This window comes from Rattus norvegicus, chromosome 15 (genome assembly GCF_021556685.1).
Source record: "Rattus norvegicus strain SHRSP/BbbUtx chromosome 15, alternate assembly SHRSP_T2T, whole genome shotgun sequence".
Lineage (NCBI taxonomy): Eukaryota > Metazoa > Chordata > Mammalia > Rodentia > Muridae > Rattus > Rattus norvegicus.
In genome coordinates, this window is record NC_141548.1 from 5,014,039 (window position 1) to 5,041,806 (window position 27,768).

At 42.5% G+C, this 27,768-nt stretch overlaps 2 protein-coding genes and 1 pseudogene across 2 annotated transcripts in view; 1 reads left to right on the forward strand and 2 right to left on the reverse strand.

The window, feature by feature from the left end:
• Positions 1 to 8,276: 8,276 nt before the first annotated feature.
• LOC134481928 (disks large homolog 5-like) lies at positions 8,277 to 15,839 on the reverse strand. Its single transcript, XM_087586937.1, has 5 exons — positions 15,312 to 15,839; positions 14,414 to 14,576; positions 13,133 to 13,264; positions 12,498 to 12,674; positions 8,277 to 8,869 (listed from the first exon to the last, which is right to left on the reverse strand). The coding sequence occupies exons 1-5, from the start codon at positions 15,460 to 15,462 to the stop codon at positions 8,785 to 8,787; spliced, it is 708 nt and encodes a 235-aa protein (XP_087443063.1). The 5' UTR covers positions 15,463 to 15,839; the 3' UTR covers positions 8,277 to 8,784.
• The window catches only part of LOC148000684 (disks large homolog 5-like), a 132,931-nt gene continuing 113,446 nt past the window's right edge, over positions 8,284 to 27,768 (reverse strand). The window contains exon 6 of the transcript XR_015638623.1: positions 8,284 to 8,626. The gene's annotated coding sequence lies outside the window, so the exon portion shown is untranslated. The remainder of the gene's footprint in view (positions 8,627 to 27,768) is intronic.
• On the forward strand, positions 23,653 to 23,952 carry LOC134482172 (small integral membrane protein 14-like; annotated as a pseudogene).

A 27,768-nucleotide genomic window follows, 5' to 3' on the forward strand; every position in this document is an offset into this window, starting at 1 on the left:
ATGAATAAGTCCCAGGGGCTGGAGTAAGCTCAAAAAGTCTGTGACAACAAAGAACTGAATGAGAATCAGAGAGACAAGATGCTCACCAAGACCATAGTCGTATCCCATTAAGAAAATATGAATAATAAGCCACCAGGTGAAAATATAAAGTAGGAGGTCAGAGCCCTAGAAGGTCTATCCTTTGCCCTCAGGGAAGCAGCCATTATCTCAGCCATTCCAGGCCCTCGGCCACACAATCAGAGACTTCCCCCAACAACTCACTGACCTTTCTCAAAGACCTATCTGGGCTTCTCCCTGTAGAATAGGACATGCAGAGTCCTTGAGGACCCCGCCAAGAGGTCTCCTCCACACAGGCTCCTTGTGGGCAAAGGAAAATGTTCCTGCGGAATCTGCCATGGCAGCAGGAGTTTCAACCAGGCTGCTCTTAGTTCCAGCTCACTGGATGCAGGCCTGAGGCCATGGGGTGTCTTGGAAAGGAAGAAGCACACACTGGGGTGTCTTGGAAAGGAAGAAGCACACACTACCTCACAGCTCCCTCTGCTGGCGACTGCTAGAACTGTGATAGGACGTGTGTGTTTATTAGAAGCATCCACAAAGCTGATCAAAGTCAGCACACGCATTAATCCCAGGATTCAAAATTTATGTTAATCGTTGACGTTCTTGTTTTTTGTTTGGTTTTTGTTTTTAATCCCCCCTCCACAGCTAATTGCTCTATACCTAGAATATTAAGCATATGCTCTGGAGGGACCTATTCATGTTAGGCAATGCTTTTTTTCTTACTAACCACTCCACAGATGATCCCATTATTTACTTTCAAATAAGAAGACAGTCATAGAGAAGTGACAACCAGTATGTTCTCACAGAAGAAACACATCACGACTATGGAATGGCACCCCAATCTTTTGCATTTGTTATGCCTTTTAATTTTTTTCATTCTTTATTTGTTTTTAGTTACATTCAAATGTTATAGCCTTTCTCTGTTCCACACCCATATCCCCCTACCCCATCCCCCTCACCCTGTTTCTCTGAGGGTGTTCTCCCCCCCACCCAACACTTCCTGCCACCCTGCCCTGACATTCTCCTACACTGGGGCATAGAGCCTTCACAGGACCAAGGGCTTCTTCTCTCATTGATGCCCAACAAGTCAATCCTATTCTACACATGCTGCCGGAGCCCTGGGTCTGTCCATGTGTACCATTTGAATGGTGGTTTAGTCTCTTGGAGCTGTAGTTGGTTGGTATTATTGTTGTTATGGGGTTGCAAACGCCTTCAGCTCCTTCAATCCTTTCTCTGCCTCCTCCATTGTTCTCAGTTCAATGGTTGACTTCAAACATTCGCCTCTGTATTTGTCATGCTCTGGCAGTGCCTTTCAGAAGACAGCTATATCAGGCACCTGTCAGCTCGCACTTCTTGGCATCACCAATATTGTCTGAGGTTGGTGGATGTATATAGACTGGATCCCCAGTTAGGGCAGTCCCTGGGTAGCCTTTCCTCAGTCTCTGCTCCAGACTTCATCTCCACACTTCCTCCTGTGAGTATTTTTGTTCCCCCTTCTGAGAGGGACTGAAGCTTCCACACTTTGGTCATCCTTCTTGAGCTTCATGTGGTCTGTGGATTGCATCTTGGGTAATCTGAGATTTGTGGCTAATGTCCACTTATCAGTGAGTGCATATGATGTGGGTTTTCTTGTCATTAGGTTACCTCATTCAGGATCATATTTTCTAGTTCCTTCCATTGCTGTAAGATTTTCATGAAGTCATTGTTCCTAATAGCTGAGTACTACTCCACTGTGTAGATGTACCCCATTTTCTGTATCCATTCCTCTGTTGAAGGGCATCTGGGTTTTTCCCAGCTTCTGGCTGTTATGAATACGGCTGCTATGAACATAGTGGAGCATGTGTTTTTGCTGTATGTTGGAGCATCTTTTGGGTATTGCCCAGGAGAGGTATAGCTGGGTGCTCAGGCAGTGCAATGTTCAATTTTTGAAGAAACTCCAGACTGACTTCCAGAGAGGTTGTCCAGTTTGCAATCCTACCAACAGTGGAGGAGTGTTCCTCTTTCTCTGCATTCTCACCAGCATCTGCTAACACCTGAGTTTTTGGTCTCAGCCATTCTGACTGGTGTGAGGTGGAATCTCAGGGTTGTTTTGATTTGCATTTCCCTGATGACTGAGGACTTTGAACATAACAGAAAGCATTTTAAGAAATGATGCTACCCTAACTGGTGGTCTGCATGTAGTTGAGTGCCAATTGATCCATTTCTATCTCTTTCTACAAAGTTCAAATCCAAGTGAATCAAAGAAATCCACATAAAACCAAACATGCAGAAGCTAATAGAAGGGAAAGTGTCACAAAGGGCCTAGAACACATTTGCACAGGAGAAAGTTGTCAGAACAGAATACCAAAGGGTCAGGCTCTAAGATCAACAGTAAATGTATGAAATCTCAACAATCTGAAAACTTTCTTTAAAGCAAAGGACACTGCCAATAGGACAAATCAGCAAGCTACAGATTCGGAGAAGAGTTTTACCAACCCTACATGTGAGAGTGTGCCAAAATTAAAAATAAACAAAATACTCAAAAAGGTAAACTCCCAGACAACCAAATAACCCGACTTTTAAACTGGGATAGAGAGCTAAACCAAGAATTCTCAACTGAGGTATCTCAATGCCTGAGAAACTCATCAAGAAATGTTCAACATCCTTAGTTATCAGAAAAAGGAAAATCAAAACGAACCTGAGATCCTTCATTACACCAATCAGAATGGCTAAGATAGAAAACTGAGGCAGCAGCAGAGTGGGCTGGGATGTAGAGAAAGTGGAACACTCCTCCATTGTTGGTGTGATTACTAGCTGTATAGCCACTCTGGATATCAATGTGGAGGATAATGGGAACAATGCAAATAGCTTTACCTGAAGACCCAGCTTTACCACCCACTTCAGCGCATATACTCACACCTGATCCACATATGACAAGGACGTGTGGATGAATATGTTCATAGCAGCCTTACTCATATTAGTCAAATGCTGGAAACAACCACGATAGACCTCAACTCAACTGAGGAATTAATATAGAAAGTGCGCTCTATTCAAATAGAGGAACAGTACTCGGGTATCAAAGATGAATACACCAAGAACTTTGTAGGCAAAGGGATGGAACTGGAAAATAGTGAAGTAACAGAGATCGAAAAAGACATAACATGGGATGTATTTAGTGACAAATGGATGTTAGCCCAAAAGTTCAGAAGACCCACTATACAATTCATTGATCACACGAAGGGTAACATGTCAGAAGGCCAAATTGTGGATGCTTGAACCCACTTAAAAGGGGAAGAACATAATCATGGGAGGCAGAAGGATGGAAGGACCTAGGTAGAGGCAGGGAAGGATGGACAAAGGGTGGGGGGAGTAGCAACAATGAAAAGAGACAAGAGAGAAACCCAGAGGAAAAGTGGAATAAATAACAATAAGCATCAGTGGTGGGTGGTGAACTTGGGTAACCCAAATGAAAAATGAAGAAGTCAAAATCTTTTCATTTGCAGATGACGTGATACTATTTTTAAAACTAAAAAATGTATCACCATCTCTCTTTTTTTTTTCCTTTTCTTTTTTTTCGGAGCTGGGGACCGAACCCAGCTCGCTAGGCAAGCGCTCTACCGCGGAGCTAAATCCCCAACCCCAATATCACCATCTCTTAAGACTGATAAATACATTCATAAAAGCACAATACAATGGGAACACACAAAATTTCTTAGCCTTCCTTTATGCCAATCCAAATCATACCATGAGAAAATCTGGGAAAAATTCCCCTCATAATCATCTGAAAATATAAAATGAAATAATGTGGATTGAAATACTTAAAATGCAAAGACAAATATGAATTAGTTAGAGGTGATCCTAAATAGAGACAACTTGTCTCTAAAAAATTAAGTTTCTTAAAGCTGAAAATACATTCATTAAAGTAGTAGAATGCAAAATAACACACAAAACTCATTATCTTTCCTGTATACCAAAAACCAACTATGGGAAAGAAATCAGGGAAATATTCTACTCAAAATAGTCTTAAAATATATAACAAAACACCCTGGATAAGCACACTTATAAAGCATACTATTAGTAAGAAGACATATAAAGTACCTTGTCCATATGAAGCCAGACAAGAATTTGTGGATCTAGAAGACAAGGTATGAAGGACTGCGTGTAAATCCCAGTGACTGAGAAAGCAGCCTGGAGCCAGTTGTGTTACTGAGACTTCAGACAGCTTGGCCTTTACACATGTGACACAGCAGACTTCCATGAGCAAATCCTTAGCCTGGAAGATGTAGTTATGGTAGCCAAGAAGAACAAACACAGACCTGTCCCCTTTGCCTGCCTCTTACTACTCTGATGTCCCACATCACAGGAGGGTGAATGGTCTTCCGCATACCCTGAGACACAGCTCACAAGGGACAGCACCTGTCTTCAACAGAGCTTCATCTGAGCCTGCCCTTGGCCTGTGGTGGATGTGCAGGAAGTGAGCTGACAGGTGAAACGTAGCCTGGCTGGGTCTCAAAGTGCAGCTTGAGACTCACCCACTGTGATTGTCAACACTTCCATGTCTCCATTGGGAGGGCAGTGTCACAAGGTCCTCCTACTGTCTTTTCACTCCATTCACATGCTTCGTGTGACACAAGCTCATTCACAGTTCACAGGAGGCAGCATAGCTTCAGAGCCCTCATGTCGGGCCACAGAAGCCAAGAGAGCAATGTCACAGTTCACAGTGATAATGTAGATAAGCCAGGGCATTTCCTCCAAGTTTTACTTTCAAGTGTATCCTTTTATTGCAGTTTACGCTACTCTTTCTAGAAGGCCACCATACAGGAGAGCATTTGGATGACGTCACTGGGAACTGCCAGGGCCTCCTGCTAACCAGCTTTCCTTATGGTGACCAGATTCTGAGGTGCCATCTCCAGGAGGCTCTCCAGTGACACAATGGAACCCTTTCCATATCTCCTCCCTCTAAAGCTAGAGATTTCTCTTTGCTCCATTAGTAGTTACATGCTCTGAAAGGGCAGATTGCGTCAGGGGCTTGGCATGGGGAGAAAGATCACGGGACATGGGATGGAAGACATTCTTCTGCATAATAATTTTATTCCCAGATCCATTCCTGTGACATACATTCCCATTTCCTAGGTTTTCCTGTTTCCCAAAAGTCAGTATTTCCCTCCAGACCTTTAATTTATTGGATATTGGATTTCATTTTCTTATTGTGCATTCCTTCCAAGGTGTCTTTCTTTACATATATTCATGGATGTGTACTCACAAAGTCTCTGTTTTGCATCCCTCTGTTGCAATGATCTTGGTAACATAGTTAATCCAGTTACACAGTGAATATACAACTTTAAATGTTGTGCACCTACTTCAAATGATAAACTTCCAAATCCTTTCTCCAAAAAATAACCAGATATCAGTGAGCAAAGGACAACGTGGACGGAGATTGGTCCTCTGCAGTTCCATTAGACGTCACTTCTCTAGTGTCCACCTTCCTGAGGTCCCAGGGACAGGCCTGAGGGTGTTAGAGTTTGGACCATGATCCTGTATTCATGCCAAATGTAAGATCCAGGAGGTTGGGCAGGGAGTGGAAGGGCTTGAGGTCAGGTGAAAGCTCAACTTTAATAGGTCCAGAAGTTCTGGAGGGAGTCTATTTGGCATTGTCATCTGTGGCTTCTACGTTCTTGACCTAGTTGTGAGGAATCCATGTTAAAATTCCACCTAACCTCATAGCTGTAAGAGTGTAAAACATCGCCACGTAAGTTCATTGCAAATTGCTTTCATTGTCCTTTCGTTGCCCACTACCACCAGGTCCAATATAGGGGATATTGTAGATAGATTTAGAGGTTCACTGGGTCTCTCTGATAGTCAAAGTAATAGACTTTACAGAGAACTGGACAGACAGGATTTCAAGAATAAAATAGTTGAAGAATTCTGCCAACCTCTGATCTCTAAGACTTAGAAGCAATGGGGCGTGTATTCTAAACATAATATTATAGGGTTCAATCCCTCCTTGTATGGAGTACAGCAGTCCCAAAATAAGAAAAGAGCCTTTCCACCTTTCCTGGACTCTAATGAGAGTTTTCTTAGTGTCTCCTTTAATGTCTTGTTCATTATTTCCACCTACCCAGAATTCTGCACAACAAAGACTCCAAACTATTCATACATCTTTGACTGTTATTCATAGGCTTTGGCCATGAGAGCTGGGCTATTATAGGACAGCATTCCTAGTCAGTGGCAAAATTAGGAGGAAAGTTCCTAGCAGAGCTTTCTAGTTGCTCTATGATCAGTTTCAGTCCGATGTAGTGAGCTTCTACTCACCCAGAAAGGGTATCAATAAAAACAAGCAGGTACTTTTATCTGACTCTAGGAGGCCATGTGTCAGTTAATTCAGGTTCCCATAATTTATCCTAGCGTTGGCTACCTGTATGCAATCCTTTCTGGGTAAATGATCTCTGTTTTTTATTTACATAGGTGTAAATGTGACATCTGGCTTTGACATCTCCTTCTACACTGTCCAGTGTATGTAGGCGTAACATACCTTGGTGTTGGCAACTCAGAGAGTTCTGTGGACCCAAGACAAGTAGTCTGGTAAAGCTGAGTTACCAGAAACCTGCCAATTCTTTCTGGAAGAATGATCTTTCCCTCTGGTGTTCACCACTAACCTCTGGCCTCAAGCTATCCATTTGATTCTTTTGCATCCTCGCCTCTTAGTTATACTCAAAATACACAAGATCTAAGGCACAAACCACATGAAACTCAAGAAGGATGACGAAAATGTGGATTCTTCACTCCTTCTTTAAGGGGGGAACAAAAATATTCACAGGAGGGGATAGGGAGGAAAATTTTAGGGCAGAGAATGAAGGAACGGCCATTCAGAGCCTGCCCCACATGTGGTCCATATAGATAGATAGATGATAGATAGATAGATAGATGATAGATAGATAGATATAGATATAGATATAGATATAGATATATAGATATATAGATATATAGATATATAGATATATAGATATATAGATATATAGATATATAGATATATAGATATAGATATAGATATAGATATAGATATAGATATAGATATAGATATAGATATAGATATAGATATGGATATATATCCACCAAAACTAGATAAGATGGATGAAGCTAAGAAGTGCATGCTGACATGAACCGGATATAGCTCTCTCCTGAAAGACACAGCCAGAACATGTCAAATACAGAGTCAAATGCCTGAAGCGAACCACTGAACTGAGAACGGGACACCCATTGGAGGAACTAGGGAAAGGACTGAAGGAGCTGAAGGGGCTTGCAACCCCATAAGAACCAACCAGAGCTTCCAGGGACCAAACCACTGCCCAAAGACTACACATGGACTGACCCTGCGTAGGTAGCAGTAAATAACATTGTTGGGGCAACACTGGAAGGAGAAGCCCTTGGTACTACCAAGGTTGAACCCCCAGCGTAGGGAATGTTGGAGAGGGCAGTAATGGGGGTTGGACAGGGAGGGGACACCCATTTAGAACGGGAAGGGGAGGGGTTAGGGGGCTGATGGACAGGAAACCAGGAAAAGGAATAACATTTGAAATGTAAATAAGAAATGCCCAATTTAATAAAAATGGGAGAAAAAGAATAACAACAAACAAACCAACAGAACAATAAAGAAAATGTTCCAGGGGCAGTGCAGGGGAATAGTGGTGAACAATAAGGGGGATGTATAGGGGATACACATATGGGGAAGGGAGAGGGAAGGGAATGGGGGCTTAAGGATGGAAATAAGGAAGGGGAATAACGTTTGAAATGTAAGTAAAGAAATATACCTAATAAAAAATTTAAAAATATCGTTCCTCCAAAATTGCTGGAATTCAATAAATGTGCAGTTATAACCGATGCTTTATTATAAGGAATGCAGAGGCATACAGCTCTGTGTGTCCTGGTCGCTTTTTATATTCCTATACTGAATGTTTTTATTTCCTCTAATGTATTAGAGAAATACTTGTGTTTCTCCTTTGTTTGTCACTATAAAGGAAGCTAAATTTGTGAGCACAGGGATAAAGCAAGGATAATTTTCATCATGTATGTGGGATCCACAGAGCACGATACACTGTCTACATCAAGAGCACAGTTTCCTGTGCAGCTCTGGCTGCTGTGAACTGATGGTGAAGCCTAAGCTGCATGAGACTTGCAGAAAACCACTGTTGCCTTACACTTGTGCTGTTACAGGAGGAAGAACCACACACGACTCAGGACGGTCTTGTGAGTGAAGGGTTAAAGGTCACATTTTTATTTATTGGCAAAAATTAATTTATTCGAGAACATTTTAAAGTGGGGAGTCAATGAGTTCAATGTATATAGCCTTAAGAATATAGCATATTAATTAAAAAACTAAAGTTAACAAATAAATAACAAAACTTCAAACGTAAACAAATAAAACCAAATGCATAAAACCAAACTTCAAACTAAAAACAAATATAACAAGTAAATTAGTCAGCATTCAATTCCTGCTGATTCTTCAACATATAACTCCAGCCTGTTGCTGGCCTTGCAAACACAGCAGAACGGCAGGTAAGATGGTAAAAATCTCCTCAAGATGAATGTAGACCTGCCTCACTCGGAGTGGTTGGTTGTTGATGGACAAGTCGTCAAAAGGTTAAACGTGAGGCGTGTTCCAGGCCACATCTCAAGGTCTTTCAAATTTAGCCCAAGATTGGTATGGTTACAAGGACTGAGATGTGGGAGGTGGTGTCAATCTTTGCACCCTCAGTGCTCCTGGTGGACAGTTCTGTCTCTGAGAGCTGTAATCCTGCTCTGTGCCCTGGGAAAGCTTCTGCTGCAGTGTTCAGACCTAGGGGTGGAAAAGGCCTGGTGAGAACCTGCCATGTCACTTATCCCATACACAGCAGCACAATTCAGCAGGATAATCCAGGATGATCTTTCATCTGAGGTCATTCTCTCATGCCCAAGAGAGAAGGGTAAGAGATCCCACAGGCCTGCATATTTTCCCAGCTTTTAAAACTGCTAAAAATTAAACAGTGAACAGCAGATAATTCCAATCATACGTATACATTATATTTTAATATCATGTAGCAATGTCTCAATGTCAGATGAGGAGAGATATGAACAAACTAGAAAACAATAGGAAGGCCTTGGAAGTCTGGCCATCACTGAAATGAAGACTATTATTATTCCTCCAGTGCAGGAATATGCCTGGGGTCCACATGGCAACCTCAATATCTGCAAAGACCCAGAGAAACAATATCTCAAGAAGTACATGCACACTGAAGTGATATTATACTTGGCAAGAATATGCTGCATGGAAATCTTGCCGAGGGTAGGCATTGAAGTCCAAAGGAGATACTCATGCAGAAAATAAACTATACCACTCCTTTGTTTATGTGTATCGTAAAACTATTTGTGGGGAGACCTAAAGGCACTGGGCTCAGATAATACAAGAGAGCACAGACTGGAGGGATCAGTACACAATATCCAGAATCTCTATGGATCACATACACTTCATGGACGGAATTTCTTTTAAAATGGACAAGAAAAATATTCTGAGCTGCTCCTAGCTGACAGGTGCTGAGAACTATGGAGAAAGTCACACACCCAATAAGACAGTTTATAAGTACAGGGAATCTACTTGGGTCCTCTCATCCTGTGCTTTCAAATCCTCTCATTGACACTGAAATGATGCTGCATCTTCTCAGGCAAGGCCTTTTGCTCAGTGACCAGTTTTTGCTGATTCAGGGGGTCCTGCAGACTTTCCTCCATTCTCTCCTCATCCTGGTCATTAGAAGATTATATTGTCCATGGAGACATACATGTATACAGACACAGACAGACAGACACCCAGACATACACACTTTTGAACTCACCCAAATATATTTGTTCACATATACAAGCAGAGTATTTTGCAGAATGTGGTTAGTTTCCCAGTTAATGGTAATAGAAGGGTTCACCCAGTCTACTATTGTGGCATAAAAAAAAAAAACCTGGAGTGGGGTAAGTACACAGTGAGCATAGCCTAAAGACAGCTCAGCCAATAAAGTGTATTCCCATGAAAATCAGAAATTAGAAATGTGACATCTAGGCCTGTTAGCCAAGCCTGCTTAGCAAGGTCACAAGGCTGTGCACAGGAGGCTGATTTCAGGAAACAGAGCACTGGGGGGGGGGGGGGCAGGTGAGCCTCTTCAGTCCTCTGGCCCACTGTTTCCCAGTGCATGCAAAGTGAGCTGCATTTTCCAATATGAGGTCCCTTTACCATACAGTACCTGACAGGGGAAACAAACTACCAGCACAAACAGCTAGGAAATCTCCATAACCACAATCCAAGGTAAAACTTGGACTGGGATGCTATCAGATATAATTCCAGTAAGATAAGGCTAATTCAAAGCCAAATGCTGGCAGGTATAATCAAACTCAGCCACAGTCCATGGAAGGGCTGGACAACATTGTACCTTTTCACTTTCTGACTGGTGGACATCTGGATAATTTTGCTGCATGGCTGCTCTGAGGTGAACCACTACAACACTAATGTGCCACAGTTTCTCTGCTCACACCTACTTCTTGTTCTGGAATCGCTGTGTCAAAAGGTTGAACTTTCACAAGAGTTGTACATGGCTTCTCACAGGGCTACCCATTTGACACCTCCAGCAATGTCTGAGGGTCATCACTGTTCTAAACCCTCCTTACAGATGATTTTCACTCAGATCAAATGATTTTGAATAACAATGGTTAAGATTGCCACAACACAACACAGGGTGAGTGCTTTGGACGATTTTGAGCCTAAGTTTCTGTCTGAGGCAAAGATGTGATTTCACCTCAGCATAACTCCTGGACATCTTCTGCCTGAAGATTCAACTCTAAGCAAATTAATCTTTCAATTAACAAATTCCAGGCCAAACTCCAAAGCCAAGGTATATTCAACCAATTAGGCCAATCTGGAGAGAAAGTGGTGGCAGGTAACGATTAACATAACCAGGATGCTGAGAAGACACAACAAGCCACATGACCTTCCAGTGTTACTATACACCGAGAGCAAAGAAGGCAGAAGAGCTCTGAGTCATCAGTTTCTACACTGAGGTATATAGATTTTACACAGCAGCCTCTCCTCACATCCCTGTACCCTATTCAAGTTTTCTCCAAGTAATATCAATGTTTATGAATAGTTTTCCCAGTGTAAATAGTTTGAATAGTGATCAAGACCCCATTAAGAACAGTTTAAAATGTAATTGGAAAGATTATGTTTTCTCTTCTTCTTTCTCTCTCGGAGTGTTTGTTTGTTTGTTTGTGTGTGTGTGTGTGTGTGTGTGTGTGTGTGTGTGTGTATACTTTTACATGTTTCTAAATATGCACATATAGACTTATACAATATATATATAAATATATATATGTGTCTGTGTTCAGAAACTTGATGACTTCACACACACATGTGAAAAAGCACACATATACACACACTTACATATATAAGACCCCCATATCACAAACAATTAAAACAAACAACTTCCAAAGTACAATATGCACCATAGTCATAAACATGATCACACATATATGTACCCACAAACACACAAAAAACACCCCCACACACAGAGTCAGAGAGAGATGGAGAGAGGGAGAGAGAGAGAGAGAGAGAGAGAGAGAGAGAGAGAGAGAGAGAGAGAGAGAGAGAGAGAGAGAAAACAGAAATCATAAGTGAGAAGCAGAAAAGAATGGGGAGGCCATCATGCTGGAAGAACAGTTGCTGAATACAGATTAGGCAAAGGAAATGTGTCAAGTGAGAGCTTAGACATTGCTCTCCATCCCTTATAGAGTAAACCTGTGTAGGGAATGCACTTCTTGGGCACACTAGGTTGAGAGAGCTGGAGAAAAATTTCCCTCTTATCCTCACATATCTCACACAAACCCTCACCCTGAGAGAAGTCTTTCTTACATCCCTGTTCATCCAGTCAGCTCCAGGACATAAGCCACAGGAAAGAACACTAAAACACTGACATAAAACAGGACGGACAAACTGCTTCTCAAGCTCTGTCACTGTAAACCACGATTTGGACAGGCAGAAGGGACCATTTTCAATGTACAGGGAAAAGGAGAGAAAGTCCACAAGCTCCATCATGACTGACAATGGGAACCATTCTTTTGGCAATTGAACTGAACTCTAATCAGTTCTGTGCACTACAAAGACGGCTACCACATGGCATCCCGCTAGCATAATGGCATGTAAGTGTGCAGTGTGTGATCAACAGATCCCCCTTAAGGAAATGCATTTTCTAGTTGAGCAGGAGGATTTGGTTGTCAATCCTCCAGTTTCTTGCATGAAGCTAACATCACAGAAAGTTTTGTAAATGTTCAAAGAGATGAACAACTGGATGAGACCTAGGAGAGTGTCTGGATAAGTTGGAGAAGGTTAAACTGGTTTGACTTGGTTTATGCTTAGATATCAGGAGAACCTGCCCTTGATGCTTCATTCATCCTACCTGAGGCTGCTTGATACACGGATTTTCATACTGGCTTCCCCACAGATCCTTGTTGTTTCCTTAATGGACTCTTCCAGTGCAATCTGTTCCCATAGAAGCTCCCTGTTCTCATGCCGTGCTCTCTGGGCATTGTTCTTCAGCTCAAACAACTCAGTTAGGAGGGGGCAGAAGCTGCGGCTGAGACACAAAGAAAAAATGGTGACTCCCAGCCAGTCTCCAACTTCCTCCCACGTCTCCAAGTCCATTACTCCTTCTTGGGTCCTGATCCAAAGAGAGCCCCAGATTATAGTCCAAGTCCACAGTAGCCATGGAGCATGACCTAGAGACAGGTCAAATGGAGAAAAGAGCCACATTCCAGAAGACTCAGGGCACTTCTCAAAAACCTGACACCATTGATTCAAGTTTTTCTCAGAAGAGGACTTAATCCCTATGTGTGCTTATTTGTCCATTTTATTAGAATGTCGCTTGGAGGCCAATCTTTCTGTGTCCTGTGTGTCCTAGAGCCTTCCTTAGACACAGGCTTCCTGGTCTGCTTTAAACACTATAAAGCCTGATCCTCACTTTACTTCAAAGATAAGAATGGGCTGACACATGCTGTGCCCTGTGCTGGGGTCACAACCTTGTAAGTTACTCACCAGTACCAGTCATTTTCCAGTGTGAGGTGTGTACATTTGACCAAAGCTCTATTGACCTGCTCGCTCATTTTCTTCATGTCGGTCATCACTTCCTCGTGCTGCATCGTGAGCATCTCGGACTCAAAGTTGTTCCTGTGGTAAGGCATGGTCCAAGGATGAAATAACATTATGAATGAAGGATTCAAGAATTACATGAATTCAGACTGAATCCTGAACTACCCCAGCCTAGGACATGCCAAGCCCTTACTTCTTGGTACTGGGTCCATTTGGTATTTATTAAGTTTATTATTATGAACACGGACACAGCAGTCCAAGCAAACAAAAGGAGGGAGCTGATTTGCTTGAGCTCCCTGAGGGGGTTTGAAGGAATAGACTAGCTTGCCATGAACATTTGAGGACCCTGTGCCACGATCCAGGCTCCAACTTAAGCCCATGAAGACTATTGTCCTGTTCTTAGGTAACAATTCTCAATCATAGAATCTATTGCTACATGAAAACCCAAAGGAACATGAACAGTATTTACAGGGAAAAGAATTTATAACACGCACCAGGAGATTCCCATGTGCGTCCACCTGAGCAGATGTGAAATGTTCTACTGCTCACAGTGAGGCTCTCACCCTCATCATCATCATGCCATGGAAATTGACACAGGATAATTCTCAGGCCAAATCAGTACATAGAATACCCAGATCTTAAGTGATACACACAAACACACTCACACATGCATACACACACACACAAACTCACACAAAACACTCTCTCTCTCTCTCTCTCTCTCTCTCTCTCAAATACAATTAGAATGCCAATTAAATATAAGGATGTGGCATTATCTCCAAATACAATGAATAAAATCAGAGAAAACCAATGATACCCTGTTGTCAGTCCAGTCACACACTGTGAGGCACCAAGTGGGATTGGGCCCCTCCAGTTCTTCACAGGACCTATTGAACCCAAAGCACCTCCACGTCAATTACAACAATGATTGGTCATAATCAGAGCACCTAGAAATTCCCACAAGCCAACACCTGTCCAGGCTACTTAAATCACACAATGAGAGCTCACACACTACTACCCTCACTCCCAGACTGTGATTCAATCAGGCCACAGGCTATGATTTACGTTTGTAGGAATTAAAATAGCCTGTGCCACCATCCCATTCCCATCTGAACTTCACATTCTGATACAATCAGGAAAGTGCTTTTGACCATGAGGACACCCTGGAGTTGTAGCCTACTGCGATGTGAGGACATGTGGATTTAACAGAACTTGCATTGTGACTACCTGTCATTTAAATTCTTTCCCGGGTAATCCGCCAGGATTCTCCTGAGTTCATCTCTCTCCTTCTGCATCTTGTGGAGTGCAATTTTGAGGTTCTCCAGACGCTTCATTCTCTCCTCCTCAACAGGTGTTGTGGAGGGTTGGGATGATGCCTTCTGATCAAACTCTGTAGGTAGATAAACACCAGTGAACAGGCATATATGTGGACACAGTGTCAAGAAAAACTATGCTTACTCTAAACAGAAGTCTGAGGATGAACAGTTCTACAGATACAGTGAATCCCTGACAGAGCAAGAAAGCTATCTCTAAGCTGAACTCAGCTAGTTCCCTGTTCCCACCATCAGAGCCATATGATGACATATGCCATCATAGATATAGACCACACCTCCTAAAGCCATTCCTCTGGCGCTGAAATTCTAAAGCTGGCCTAAACAAGAAGAATTGGAGGACCTTCTCAGCTAATGTCTGATGTGAGGCAGGTAAGTCCTTGAGTCCAAGCTGCTTAACATCTTGAATCCCTAGTCTGTGTGTTCAAGGACAAAGTGACTGAGACCTTGATATATGACCAGGAGAGTATCCCTCTTGGCATCTATTACCCACGTAATCTACAGGACACTGCTGAGAATGAAGTGCTTCAACAGCCGATCCTGAGAGAGACACTTTGTTATTCTTACAGAGGCTCATCCTGGTATTCTTTGACACTGCCCATGATGTTAAAGAGATCCAAGGAAAGCCCCTTGACATATAACAGTTCTTGGTTTTCTGTCAAACTAATGATCAGAAATTGTGTCTGGGTCAGCCATTAGGAAGACTGGGGCTCTAAATCATACGTCCTACTCCTGGAAGGACCAGCTCAAGCCAACCTCCTCCAGGAATCCCCCTTGCCCTGCCCAGTACTCACTTGACCTCCTCCAGGACCTTTCCATTCGTCTTCTTCTCCAACGTGATGGAGGGCTGGCCTCCCTCTGCCTTGGTCTGGTCTCTGCATGGATATGATTGTCCCTCCGAAAGAGACTGAGGATCCTGGAGAACATGCCTCCTCGGGAACCCATTAGAAACTGAAGGGAAATCGCTCAGGCAGTTGGTGTCACCACAACACTGCTGACATCACAGAACATTCTAGTGTCTCCTGGATACAAGAGAATTTCCAGGGAAGACACTACCGGTGATGTCACTGGGAAATGCCATAGCTTACTTGCTAACTACCTCTACCAGACTGGCCAGTTTCTGCAGTGGCTTTTCCAGAGACTCACTTTTGAGCCAGGAACACCCATTCGCACACTCTCCTTCCAGAGCTTCAGAGTTCTCACTCCTTCATTACAACTCAGTTGCTGAGGAGAGGGAGAGTTGTATCCGGGCTTGAAATGGAGAAAACATCTTTGTTAACAGTCAAAGATCTAAAGACCGTGGATGATGGATATTCTTCTCCCTGAAATGTATAAACCCAGGGTCCATGCATGTGACATATAATCCAATTCCCACAATTTTTACTGTTCCCTAGAGTCCAATATTTTTTTTCCTACACCTTTAAATGTATGCAAGTTGGAGTACGTTGTTTCATGGATTGTGCCTTGAGAGGGGTCATGGTTTCAATATATTCACCCATGTTTTTTCCTGAAATCTTGGCCTTACCATCCCATTTTATGCAATGGAAACTCCCTTTTCCTGGCAAAAAAGCTTCTCAGGTATAGGTCAAACATCAAATTGTAATCTTTCTGTACATTCTGAAAATTTAAAATCCCCAAAAGTGAGGGAACTGAGACCCAAGTGAGAGCCATGGAGGGGCAGAACGCAAAGTGCTGCTGGCCAAGGAAGAGCAGGAGGAAGCAGAGAAGCTGTAGGACATCATGGTGCACACCTGGGCAACCTGCTGTCTTCACTCAGAGGACCTACAGGGTGCTTAACCATCATTTATAACTCGGTATCTGGTGCCTCCTCTGGCCACCGAGGGAATTGCATTCAGAGGAACCACAGACAAAAGTCAGCCAAGAACAATTCACCAAAATAAATAAAAATGAATACATTTTTCTTTCAAAAAGTCTTACAAATGTATGGTCAAGTCAAACAAAACCCAAGGAAACACAAGAAATGAAATATTTCACAACAACCCAAGAGTGCAAGAAACAGCATAAAAGCAATCTCTTAAATCTATAATAATTCTATATGTATTTCTTGAAATAGCAGTTGCAGTAAGCAACCGGGCTGTAATGCTCTTATGAGTTCCATAGCCTCATCAACCCTTGTCACAATCTCCACCTGTTTGATTTTTTCTTAATTACAAATATGTGTGAGTTAGAATCCTGAGTCTGTCTGGGATCAGACTGTAAACTGTAGTCAATGTAACACTGGCAATCATTAGCCAAAATCTTTAAGTTTCCCTCCTAACACCTGAGCACAGCCATAACTTTGGAAAGCAAAACTCACCCTCCACCAAACTATCTATCCTCCAAAATCCAGTCTCTTCAAAACACCAAGTCCATTCCTCATGCTATAAAGTATGACGGCCAAGCCTGGCATATGAAGGAACGATAGTGCAGGCTCTAATACCGAACCAAAGAGACACTGCCCTAAATTCTTTTATAAGTCCTGTTTCCATGATAAGAGTTATAGTAAAGTATTACCCAACCTAGACCTGTTTCCCTGGGTTGCCTCATGCCACGTGTTGTCTAGAATGACTCCTTTTTTAAGCCAAATTTCTGTTACCAATGTTACAAATTTTTAACCATACCCAATAACTTAAAAGCCAGTAACCTATAGCCAAGACACGTAAAGCGTATTATACATTTAAAACCAAACAGAAAAAAAATGAAGTGACTACACATATCTTTACTATTTAGATCAAACACAATTTTTACTTTTTTAGCTGTCATTTTAAAAGAAGCACCTTGTTACGTGTTGAATCCAATAATCACAGTCACAGATTTCTCTAAGAGAAACAGACACCAGCTCCCTTACCATAGAAGTTTTGAAGCTGCTGGCACCTTTAAGACCAGCTAGTGTATTTAGTCTATTTAATCTATTTAGCCAGCCCCCTGGGGAGCTTCCCCAGTGGACAGACCTAGGCTCCTAGCTACATTCCTCCATTGAGGCCTGATCCAGTCAGGGACATGCATAATAGTTAACACCAGAGATAACCAGTTATCTAGGATGCACGGCTCCAAAGGTCAATTGAAACGGTTTTTATTTATTTGTTATTTCTTGAAAGGACTTAAAACTTAATCAAGGGGAGAATCAACCAGCATTTAAAGTTTTCACCATTTTTTCTTTTAAACATGAAACACAAAACATTCAAGCAACCAGAAGAAAAACCCAGACATAAACTGACACCCGTGGATAGCTTGGTGCACCAAGGACAGACAATAGACATAGAGGGAAGGAGCTAGATGGTGTCCCACCAAAGGGACCCAGATATCCTACCTAAAGGACCCAGAACCAGAAATGAGCACTTCTCCAATAGGAGCCAGCAAGGAGGCAGGATGTCCCTAGGAGAGCTCTTAAAAAGCTTAATCTCATTTTCCTTCTTTTGCCAAAGCATCTGTGGAGAGTCTGGGAGGACTGTTTTTCTCAAACCATTTTCTCTCTTGTCTGGGGTGTAAACTGTCTCTAATCAGGGTCCAAAGCCTAAAAGCATCAATGAGAATTGACTTTGCTTCTCTAGATTTTAGCATAACTCTAAAAGAACACATACACAAAAACATTTGACCATTATTACCTTGTCCCTTTTTACAAGGTTTACTCACCACTACCCCAAATCTTTATTTTTCTTTGCATGTGTTTTCAATGCCCACGGTGCTTCTGTATCCTGCTTACTGGGACCTTTCCTGGCCCATTTTCCCCAATGCGTCCCTCCTTCACTGGCTGGTTTCCTGGGACCATCTCGTCAGGTTGTCCTCTCTTTCCCGATCTTGGTGGGACCTCCATTTGATGATGCCTGTGTCATCCAGACACTGAGATTCGGGCATAGGACTATAAGAGTTAAGAAGGAACACACACTCGGGTCATTCGTGTTAAAAGAATGCTATCCGGGCTTTACTGAGATCTCCTTATATACCAGAGGCAAAAGCCGTGGAAAAACAATAAAGCAGGCGAAAATCCCCAACCAGGAAAATAGGAAAAGGGGAAAAATCTGCATCGTGGCAAGTTCTGGCCCAACACAGGGGCGTAAACAACTTCTTAACATCAATAAGCTGAAAGGCTCAGCAAGAGGACTGGGTGCCATGGAAGGTACTGGCCCCAAATTAGGGGCCTAGAGCAGCTGCCAAAGGTGTAAACAACTTCTTGCCATAGCAGGCTGAAAGGCACAGCGAGGAGGAAGGGAAACACCCCAAGGTAGGGCCCAACAGGCTAATATAAATATATATTGGAAAAACTAAAACACTGTATTTCAAGAAAAATAATTAAAATGTGCTACTTATCTAAGCATAACATTCATAATAGAAGAAACTTAAATGACTGAGAAATTCATAAGAAATATTCAACATCCTAGTACATCACACAAATGCAAATTAAAATTACTCTGAGATCACTTTTCATATTTGTCAATATGACTAAGGTTAATAACACGTGTGACAACTCAAGCTGACTGGGTTATGGAGCAAGGGGAACATTCATATTCTCCTGGTGGAAAGGCAAACTTCTACAGCAACTTCGGAGATCAGTATGATGGTTCTTCAGGAAGGTGAAAATTGTTGTTCCTTAAGATACAACTCTAGGTCTCATGTCCAGATGTTGATTCATCATAGAATACAGACCTTTGCTCAACCATGTTCAGTGAAGCTCGTTTGTAATACTTAGAATTTGGAAATATTTAAGTTGTCCCTTAACGGATGAATGCATAAAGAAAACGTGGTGCATTTACAGATTGCATTGCTGCTTAACAATTACAAAAGGCAAAAGGAAGCATGCAATAGGCAGGACAATGAATGGATCTAGTAAAAGTCATTCTGGATGCGGTAATCCAGGCTGAAAAAGACAAATGGGATACATATTCACTTAAATGTGGATGTTAGCTGTTGATTCTTCAATCTGTGTGACTGTATGATCAGTTTAGTGTGAGGGTCTAGGGACGTGGGCCAGACTGTCCTCATTTAGGGAAGTACAAGTTCACTCATGGGTTGCTGAGGGACACTGTCAGGGATAGGAATGTGAAATGTGAAGAGACAGGGCGAGGCAGCAATGGAGGGAACATAGAGAGGGACAGCTAAAATGAGGCACTGTATCGAAGCCTAAGAGAGTAGAAACCCTAATTGCTTTTTAAATTGTGTTATAAAGGTAACTAATGATTTATTATAGGTTCAAGGAGAAAAGTTAAAATGTTGCTTGGGTTCATCTATGTGAAATTTCAATAATAAGTAAGTCACAACAATTATGGATTTTGACTTTCAATGAACCTGCTACAGATAATAAATATCTAGTCCTTATGGAGACGTCTGTTACCATCTATTATACACTAGTCATTTTATTTGTTTACATTTCAAATGTCATCCCCATCATTGATCTCTCCACTTTGAACCCCCATACCCTCCCAGTCCTCTTTGTTTCTAAGAGGGCACTCCTCCATCTACCCACCCACTTCCACTTCACCCCTCTAGCATCCCCCTTCTCTGGGACATCAAGTTTCTACAGGGCCAGTTGTCTCCCTTCCCATAGATGTCAGATGAGCCAGTTGTTGCTACACATGCTCTACACTTTATGTATCAGGAGCCATGGCCAGGACCATGTATCCTCTTTAGTTGGTAGTTTAGTCCCGAGGAGCTCTGAACGGTCCAGTTAATTGATATTGTTGTTCTTCATATTGAGTTCCAAACCCTTCATCTCCTTCAGGCTTTCCCCTGACTCTTTCATTGTGGTCCCCAGGCTTAGTCCAGTGGGTGGCTGTGAATATCTGCATCTGTGACTTGAACTTGAGAGGGTAGAAGGAAGCCTCGGACTGCCAAGTAAGGTAATAGGATGTAATTCTGTATGTGCCCAGAAGATGGCGACATAGGATGGTATTCACACACACTTGTTTCTCAGTAACCTCTTAGTTCTGTTCAGCGTGTCAGGTAAGGTCCGCAATGTGTTCTGTGAGTGAAGATTCCTTCTGCTTGCTGGAACTCGATCTGCTGCGTGGAATACTCTCGATCGGCGATGGGCGTCTGGGTCGGTGGACGCAATCACTCCAGGAACTGAGAATGAATGGACTGAGTTGAGCAGACATTGAGGGGTTGGCATCTCCAGAACCTGCAGCTTAGCATCCATGGATCCAGGAGAGCACAGTGTGCAGGGCTGAAATCAGATTCTGTAATGGGGAGGAGGGAGAAACTAAGTTTTTGAAGTATTTGTTCTTTTTGAAAGCACAAAGTGGGAGATCAGTCAGTTTTCCTCTTTTTGCAACATCTTACTCTGACCTACAGGACATATCCTGGGGTATATTGCTTTCCAGATTCAATGGGCTTTTCAGAAATTCCAGTTTCCTGAAACAGCATGGCCCTACTTTGGTGTACTGACTGGTAGGAAGTGGAAAGGTCCTCTGAGGGGCAGATGAGGATCAGAATATGAAAGGCCAAAAGAAGACGAAAGACACAGTTATGAAAGGAATGCTGGTGGGTACAAGGCAACAACAAGCATATTTCTCAAAGCCCTGTTTTACTGTAGTACTGTGGGAAGCATAACCACAAGCTAACAGAAACAAATTGTTAAAATAAACAATGCATTCGTTCCCGTTCCCCAAACTTCTCCGTTTTTTTCCACCAAGGTAAATAGAAATTTAAACCTCAAGTACACCTTCTCTTATGGTTCCATACCTCAGCAGGGTGAAAAATCTGCCAACAGGCCTTGACCTACCTTGAGTATGCCCGCAGGCAGACCTTTTCTCTCTTTCTTTTCCTCTGTTTGAGAGCAGGAGCAAATGACTTTATACAGTGGGCGATTTCCATTATCAACAAACAGAAATTTTCCTAAGTCATTAAAGCTAGAAAGCCAGTCATTGATGGGCTGGTGCGGTAAGATCATTCTAACTAAACTATCCCATGGGGAAAAGTAAAAGAGACAGCCACACCTGTGTTTAGGAAACGAGATGTCCGAAGGTGATTTGAGTATGGGTGCTGAGTGGGAGAGAAGAGGTCATGAATCTAGCTGGAAAAGCCCACCCCACTTTTAGATGTGTTTTCTTTCTTTTCTTTCTTTCTTTTTTTTTTTTTTTACTTTTCTTTTTTTCGGAGCTGGGGACCGAACCCAGGGCCTTGCGCTTCCTTGGCAAGCGCTCTACCACTGAGCCAAATCCCCAGCCCCTAGATGTGTTTTCAAAAGGCATGCAATAGAAATTGAACTGCAATAAAAGTGTGTCAGCAAATGTGCTCTAATGATAGGTGATTAGGTTTTGGGGGCCATATTGACACAGAAACTGGATTAGTGGTAATATCTTGGGAAGTAGCTTGTGTTACAAGGAGAACTTCAGTTATCCCTTGCCTAGGCCATCTACTGTCTTCTCTTCTCTTTTTCCTCTTTCACTCTTCTACCTGGGCTGATATAGCAAAAGGCACTTACCAGAGACAAGTCAAAGGAGAATTAAGGTGAAATCTTTAGCCTGTTTTCTTGGAGACACATTGGACTGGAAAGGCTGTGAGGGAACCAGGCGGGAGGAGACTGCAAAGGGCAGAACGAAGCAGTGACTGCACTGGTCGTGTTTCCCATTCTGTCACAGAAGCATTTTAAGAAAGGAGGGTTCCATTGGCTCAGAGTCGGGAAGCACAGACTCCATCCTAGAAGGGGTGAGTGTAGCCGTGAGAGGTGCAGTTGGTAGAAGTGGACTGGCTGGCAGGATGTGAATGAGACTCTTTCCATGTGGATGGAGCAGGGAGCAGAAATAGGGAAATTCTAGCTCTTAGCTTCCTCTCTGTGCCATTTAGTGCAGGCACCTGGCCTGAGAGTTATGGTGTTACCACCATTCAGAGTGAGCTTTATGTCGATTCTCTCCCCAAAACCCCTCAGAGCAACATTCAAAGGCCTGCTTCACTAACACACTAGGCAATTTTTACCTTCCTCAAATTGTCAATGACCAGCAGCAGAGCAAGGCAAGAAGGTTGCACGGCCATTTAGAGGGAGGAATCAAGGAGTGGTATCCGTGCAAGCCAGAAGAGACTTGCAGGAAAGCTGGACATCAAAGAGCCACACACATTCTCTTATGGATTCTCATGGTTTTCCCAGGGTGAGATTCAGATGCATGTGGTAGTTACAGGCATTTCTGACTGAAGCCGGTTTTCCTATGTGACATTAGGAAACAGTTGTAATAAAAGAAAGTTTCAAACACCAACCTGTTCTGACTCTGATGGCCCCAAGTCTGATACTAGGCTGGAATTCTCTTCATAACTTTCGATACTTTTGAAAATAAAGGATAGATAGTATAATGTACTCTAATCCTAAAATACTGTGAAATATGTATTTCATAAATATGCATTACATGATATTCAGTTGAAATTGCTGGGAATTGTACTTTCTTCTATCTATAACTGCTCTGCTCTGGACAGAATTACTAAAGAATATGATGACTTGGGCTGTGTGTGTCTGTGTGTGTCTTTGTGTGTTCTGTGCGTGTGTTTATGTGTGTCTCTGTGTTTCTTTAGGTAGGTATGTGTATTTATGTGTTTATATATTTATGTGAAAATGGAGGCTCTGTCAACTTATGGTATTTTTCACAGTAGCTATTGTCCACCGTGCTTTATGAGATGAAGTGTTCGTTATGGCAGATGGAGTCAGAGAGACTACAGAAAGATCAAAGTATGGGGCTGGGGATTTAGCTCAGTGGAAGAGCGGTTGCCTGGCAACCGCAAAGCCCTGGGTTCGGTCCCCAGCTCCGGGGGGGGGGGGGGGGGGAGAAAAAGAAAGATCAAGGTATAGAGGAAGGGGCAGGGAAGATATCACAGCAGTTGAAATCACTTATTGTTCTTCCAGAGGATCTGGAATTGGTCCCTGGTAACCATACAAAGACTAACACCAACCTCGATAGGCAAAGCTGTCTCCCAGATTCTGCCCACACTTGACAACCTCGTGATGCATCCACCCATACAAAAGGCAAAACACAGATCTGGGTCTAGTGGCTAATAGTGACATGGTCTATCTAATCTGGAGGGGAGGAGGGTGGCAGCCAGCAGCAGCAGTGGCAGCGACAGGGGCATCCAGAACACTCCAGGCCACCACCGTCCCCACCACCACTTGTATGGGTGGCTTTAAAGAGTTGAGTAAAAACAAGCTGGTAACCAACCATGGTTGAAGGGGGATTTGATCCCTGTGAATGTATTTGCTCTCATGAACGCGCTATGAGAAAATTCATCAATCTGCTCCGGCAGTCCCAGTCCTATTGCACCAACACAGAATGCCTTCGGGAATTGCCAGGGCCCTCAGGCGACAGTGGCATCAGCATCACTGTGATCTTGATGGCCTGGATGGTGATCGCTGTGCTCCTCTTTCTACTGAGGCCTCCTAACCTGAGAGGCTTCAGCCTTCCTGGAAAGCCCTCCAGTCCTCACAGTGGACAGGTCCCGCCAGCCCCTCCTGTGGGCTAACATCCTGGTGTGGGAAAGAGCGATTGTTTGATGCCCTGCACGACCGAACGACTGAAGAGAACATGGCATTACCTGTCTCTCCTTTTCCGTCTGCAGTGTGGATGGTATTGTTTTCATGAGCTTCTAGAAGTTTCACTTGCCAACTGCCTTTGTTTCCTGTGTTGCCACAGTCCTTGTTTACAGTATACCCCAGTAAATGATTTCTTTGAAAAGTCGAGGGCTGTGTTGGTTGGCCTAAGCTTAAACTTTCCACTCGTTCTCCCTGGAACCCTGACCATAGCGTCTGTGGTGGTTTCTGGCCCAACTGAAGGAAAATTAAGGTTTCTGCATTTAAGTATTTTAAGTGGTTTGGATAGATTTTAATTCTTTTCATAAGGTATATTCTGGTTGTCTGGTATGAGTGACAGAGCCATGCTGTAGTCACTTTACTGTGGCAGTTTACCTATGGGTGGCAGTTTTCTGTAGTCCTTGACACTGATACTTTAGATCATTTTCCTTACAAAGTCCAGCTGGCTTATATGGCTAGAATAGGAAAATTGATTTGGTTGTTTACTGATTTTTTTTAATTACCATTACAAATTTCTGATGGTAATACTTTAAATAAACATGATTGATTAATATTTTTAAAAGAGGTAAAACACTCAGAGACCTAGAAAACCATGGATGGGTTCCTCTTTAGTCAACTGGAGCCACAAAAATGTCAGAATCACACAGCCAATCAGAATTCACCTGAAACCAGACACTACAGAAATGGTCTCATTTACATAGAAAGAAGTGGCTGATGGGAAAGGATAAGCAAAGTTGCTCAGCACGACCATGAAAGGACTCTTCACAACTGGGCATAGTGACTCCAAGTGCCAATTTCAGTGCTTGGGATAAAGAAGTAGGTAGATTCCTGTAGGATCAAGGCCACCCTGTTTCACCCAGCAAGTCCATGATGTTTAGTTCTGCCAGATTATACTGAGAGGTCCCGTTTTTTTCCTTTTTTTTTCATACTTTTTACTTGTGTGAGTATATTGTAGCTATCTTCAAACACACCAGAAGAGGGCGTCAGGTCCCATTGCAGATGGCTGTAGGTAGCCATGTGGTTGTTGAGATTTGAACTCAGGATCTCTGGGAGAGCAGTTGGTACTCTTAATCCCTGAACCATCTCTCCAACCCCTGACAGATCCTGTGACAACATACTGACTAAAACTCTTTATACATTCCTTCAAAGGGTTAATATTTCCAGGCTTGAGTGACAATGGTGCATTATAACTTAGATGAAGTATATCATAAGTGACACTGGTCTCAGATATTGAAGTGGTGAGTAAACGATCAGAAATAGAAAGACGCCGCAGGCCACTGGATATCTATGCAGGATAGCAATAGATGTAGTTGCACTTTTTACATAAAACACACAGAGCTTTCCAAACCTATTTACTTTTATTTTAGTTTGTTTAAGATTTATGACGTATACAGCATTCTGCCTGCATGCATGCTTACAGGCCAGAAGAGGGCGCCCGATCTCACTATAGATGGTTGTGAGCCACTGTGTGGTTACTGGGAATTGAACTCCAGACCTCTGGAACAGTAGCCAGTATTAACTGTGGAACCACCTCTCCGGCACCATTACGTCTATTCTAATCTGCCTGGTGTCTCCAGTAATTTTCTTATGAATGTTCTCTTGGCATGATAAAGTTTGGTCTTACCCTGTGCGCTCAGAAGGGACACACATCTGCAATGACATGTTTATTTGGGGTTTTGTATTTGTAATCCAAGATCTTTTTGTTTGTATTTAGCATGGAACTATCTATGTAAACAAGGATGTTCTACTCCCTGCCTCTGCCCTCCTGCTTGAACTCTTGAAGTAACAGTGGACCACCACCATGAAAGGCACTTTCTTCTTTGTGTCCTAAATCCACAAACAAGCAATTATGTTTGTTACTAGGGCATACTAGGGCATTATGAAATATGCTATCACCTTAGATGGTTCATGACATGGCGTATAGATTAACAACTTGTAGCTGGGTATTTCGAGGCATTGTTCCATTGGACTAGACAGAAGACTCTGGCATGAATTTTCTACACTTGATCTTAGCCAAAAGGCTGAGAAGCGATGAATTTTCTAATGGCGTTACGTGCCCTATCATTTTTCTGAAAGTCCTTTGGACTTATGCCAGAGTGAGGGATGTGCACGAATCTCACTGGAAATTAAGTGTCCGTTTCCTTTAAGGCTGAGGTTGGGTTTCTTTTGAGAGTGGAGTGCTTGTGACTGGGATGATTCAGGAATCCTCCAGCCAAGGCAACTGTGGGAGAAGACATCCCTCAGGTGCACTGAATTCTCACTTCCACAAGGTGGCAGCCCATACCTAGCAATCCATATCCACATTTCTTCAGGACAAACACATAAGGGCCATTTGGCTAGAAGGGGTCAGAACAACACCACTCTTCTGTTCCCCTTTTATTGAGCAGTAAGTGGTGATCGCCCTTAGAGACAGCAGACTGCTGTGGTCAGAATGGAGGAAGGTGATAATTTAAGGCCTGTCACTGTAGGAATGAAAAGTTGACATTTTTATCTGCAGATAGTATAATAACATTTATGAAACATTTATGAAAATCCAAGGATATAATCATTAAGGAAAAATTTCAAGCTGATTGCCCATTAATTATTATATATCAATTGTATAAAAAATCAAAGAAAAGCTATTGCTAAGGAGTACTGATCAAAAAGACTGCATATTTTTATTTTTTCATTTTAATTTGGTTTCAAACAGTGTGTGTGTGTTCCTACATTTTAAACTGATGTGAACAAAGAGCAACTGTCCAGAGGGATAAAAAGAAATGATAGAAGAGGTGAGGAAAGGAAGGACAATGGTATTGAGAGGCAGAGATAGGCACAATATATGGTATATACATATATGAAAATTAGACACACACACACACACACACACACACACGTGCAATAGCAGCAAGGTACTCAGCAGGTAAAGAACTTGCTGCACTAGTGTGATTATCTGAGTTCAATACCTGGGACCCATGGTAGAAACATGAACTGAAAATTGTAGCATGTATGTGCACAGACACACACACATATCCACTGACAAAGAAAGCTTTGAAAATTATAAGCATTTGACTTTAGAGGCAGAAGGATCAGGAGTTGGAAATGAGGTCACCCCAACATTCACTCACCTCAGAAAACCCAAGAACCGAGATTGAGCTAAGCTAATGAGTCCGATTAAAGTGAGGCAAATGTAAGAAAAAAGAATTTTAATGTGCAAGTATGCATGGCATAAACCACAACAAATATTAGGTTAGAAATATCAAATTGCGGGCTGGAGAGATGGCTTAGTGGTTAAGAGCACTGACTGCTCTTCCAGAGGTCCTGAGTTCAAATCCCAGCAACTACATGGTGGCTCACAACCACCTGTAATGAGTTCTGATGCCCTTTCTGGTGTGTCTGCAGACAGCTACAGTGCACTTATAATAAATAAATGTTAAAAAAAATGGCTGGAGAGATGGCTCAGAGGTTAAGAGCACTGTCTGCTCTTCCAGAGGTCCTGAGTTCAATTCCCAGCAACCACATGGTGGCTTTCAACCATCTATAATCAGGTCTGGTGCCCTCTTCTGGCCTGCAGGTGCATACATGCAGGCAGAAAGCTGTATGATATATACATAATAAATAAATAAATAAATAAATAAATAAATAAATAAATGTTAAAAAATATCAAATTGCTCGTCCTTTATATTAGTTGAAAGAAAGAAAGTAACAAAGAAGCAAAAAAAAGAGAGAAAAAAGAAACTAAACGACAAACTTATGAAGGGAGGTAGAAGCCA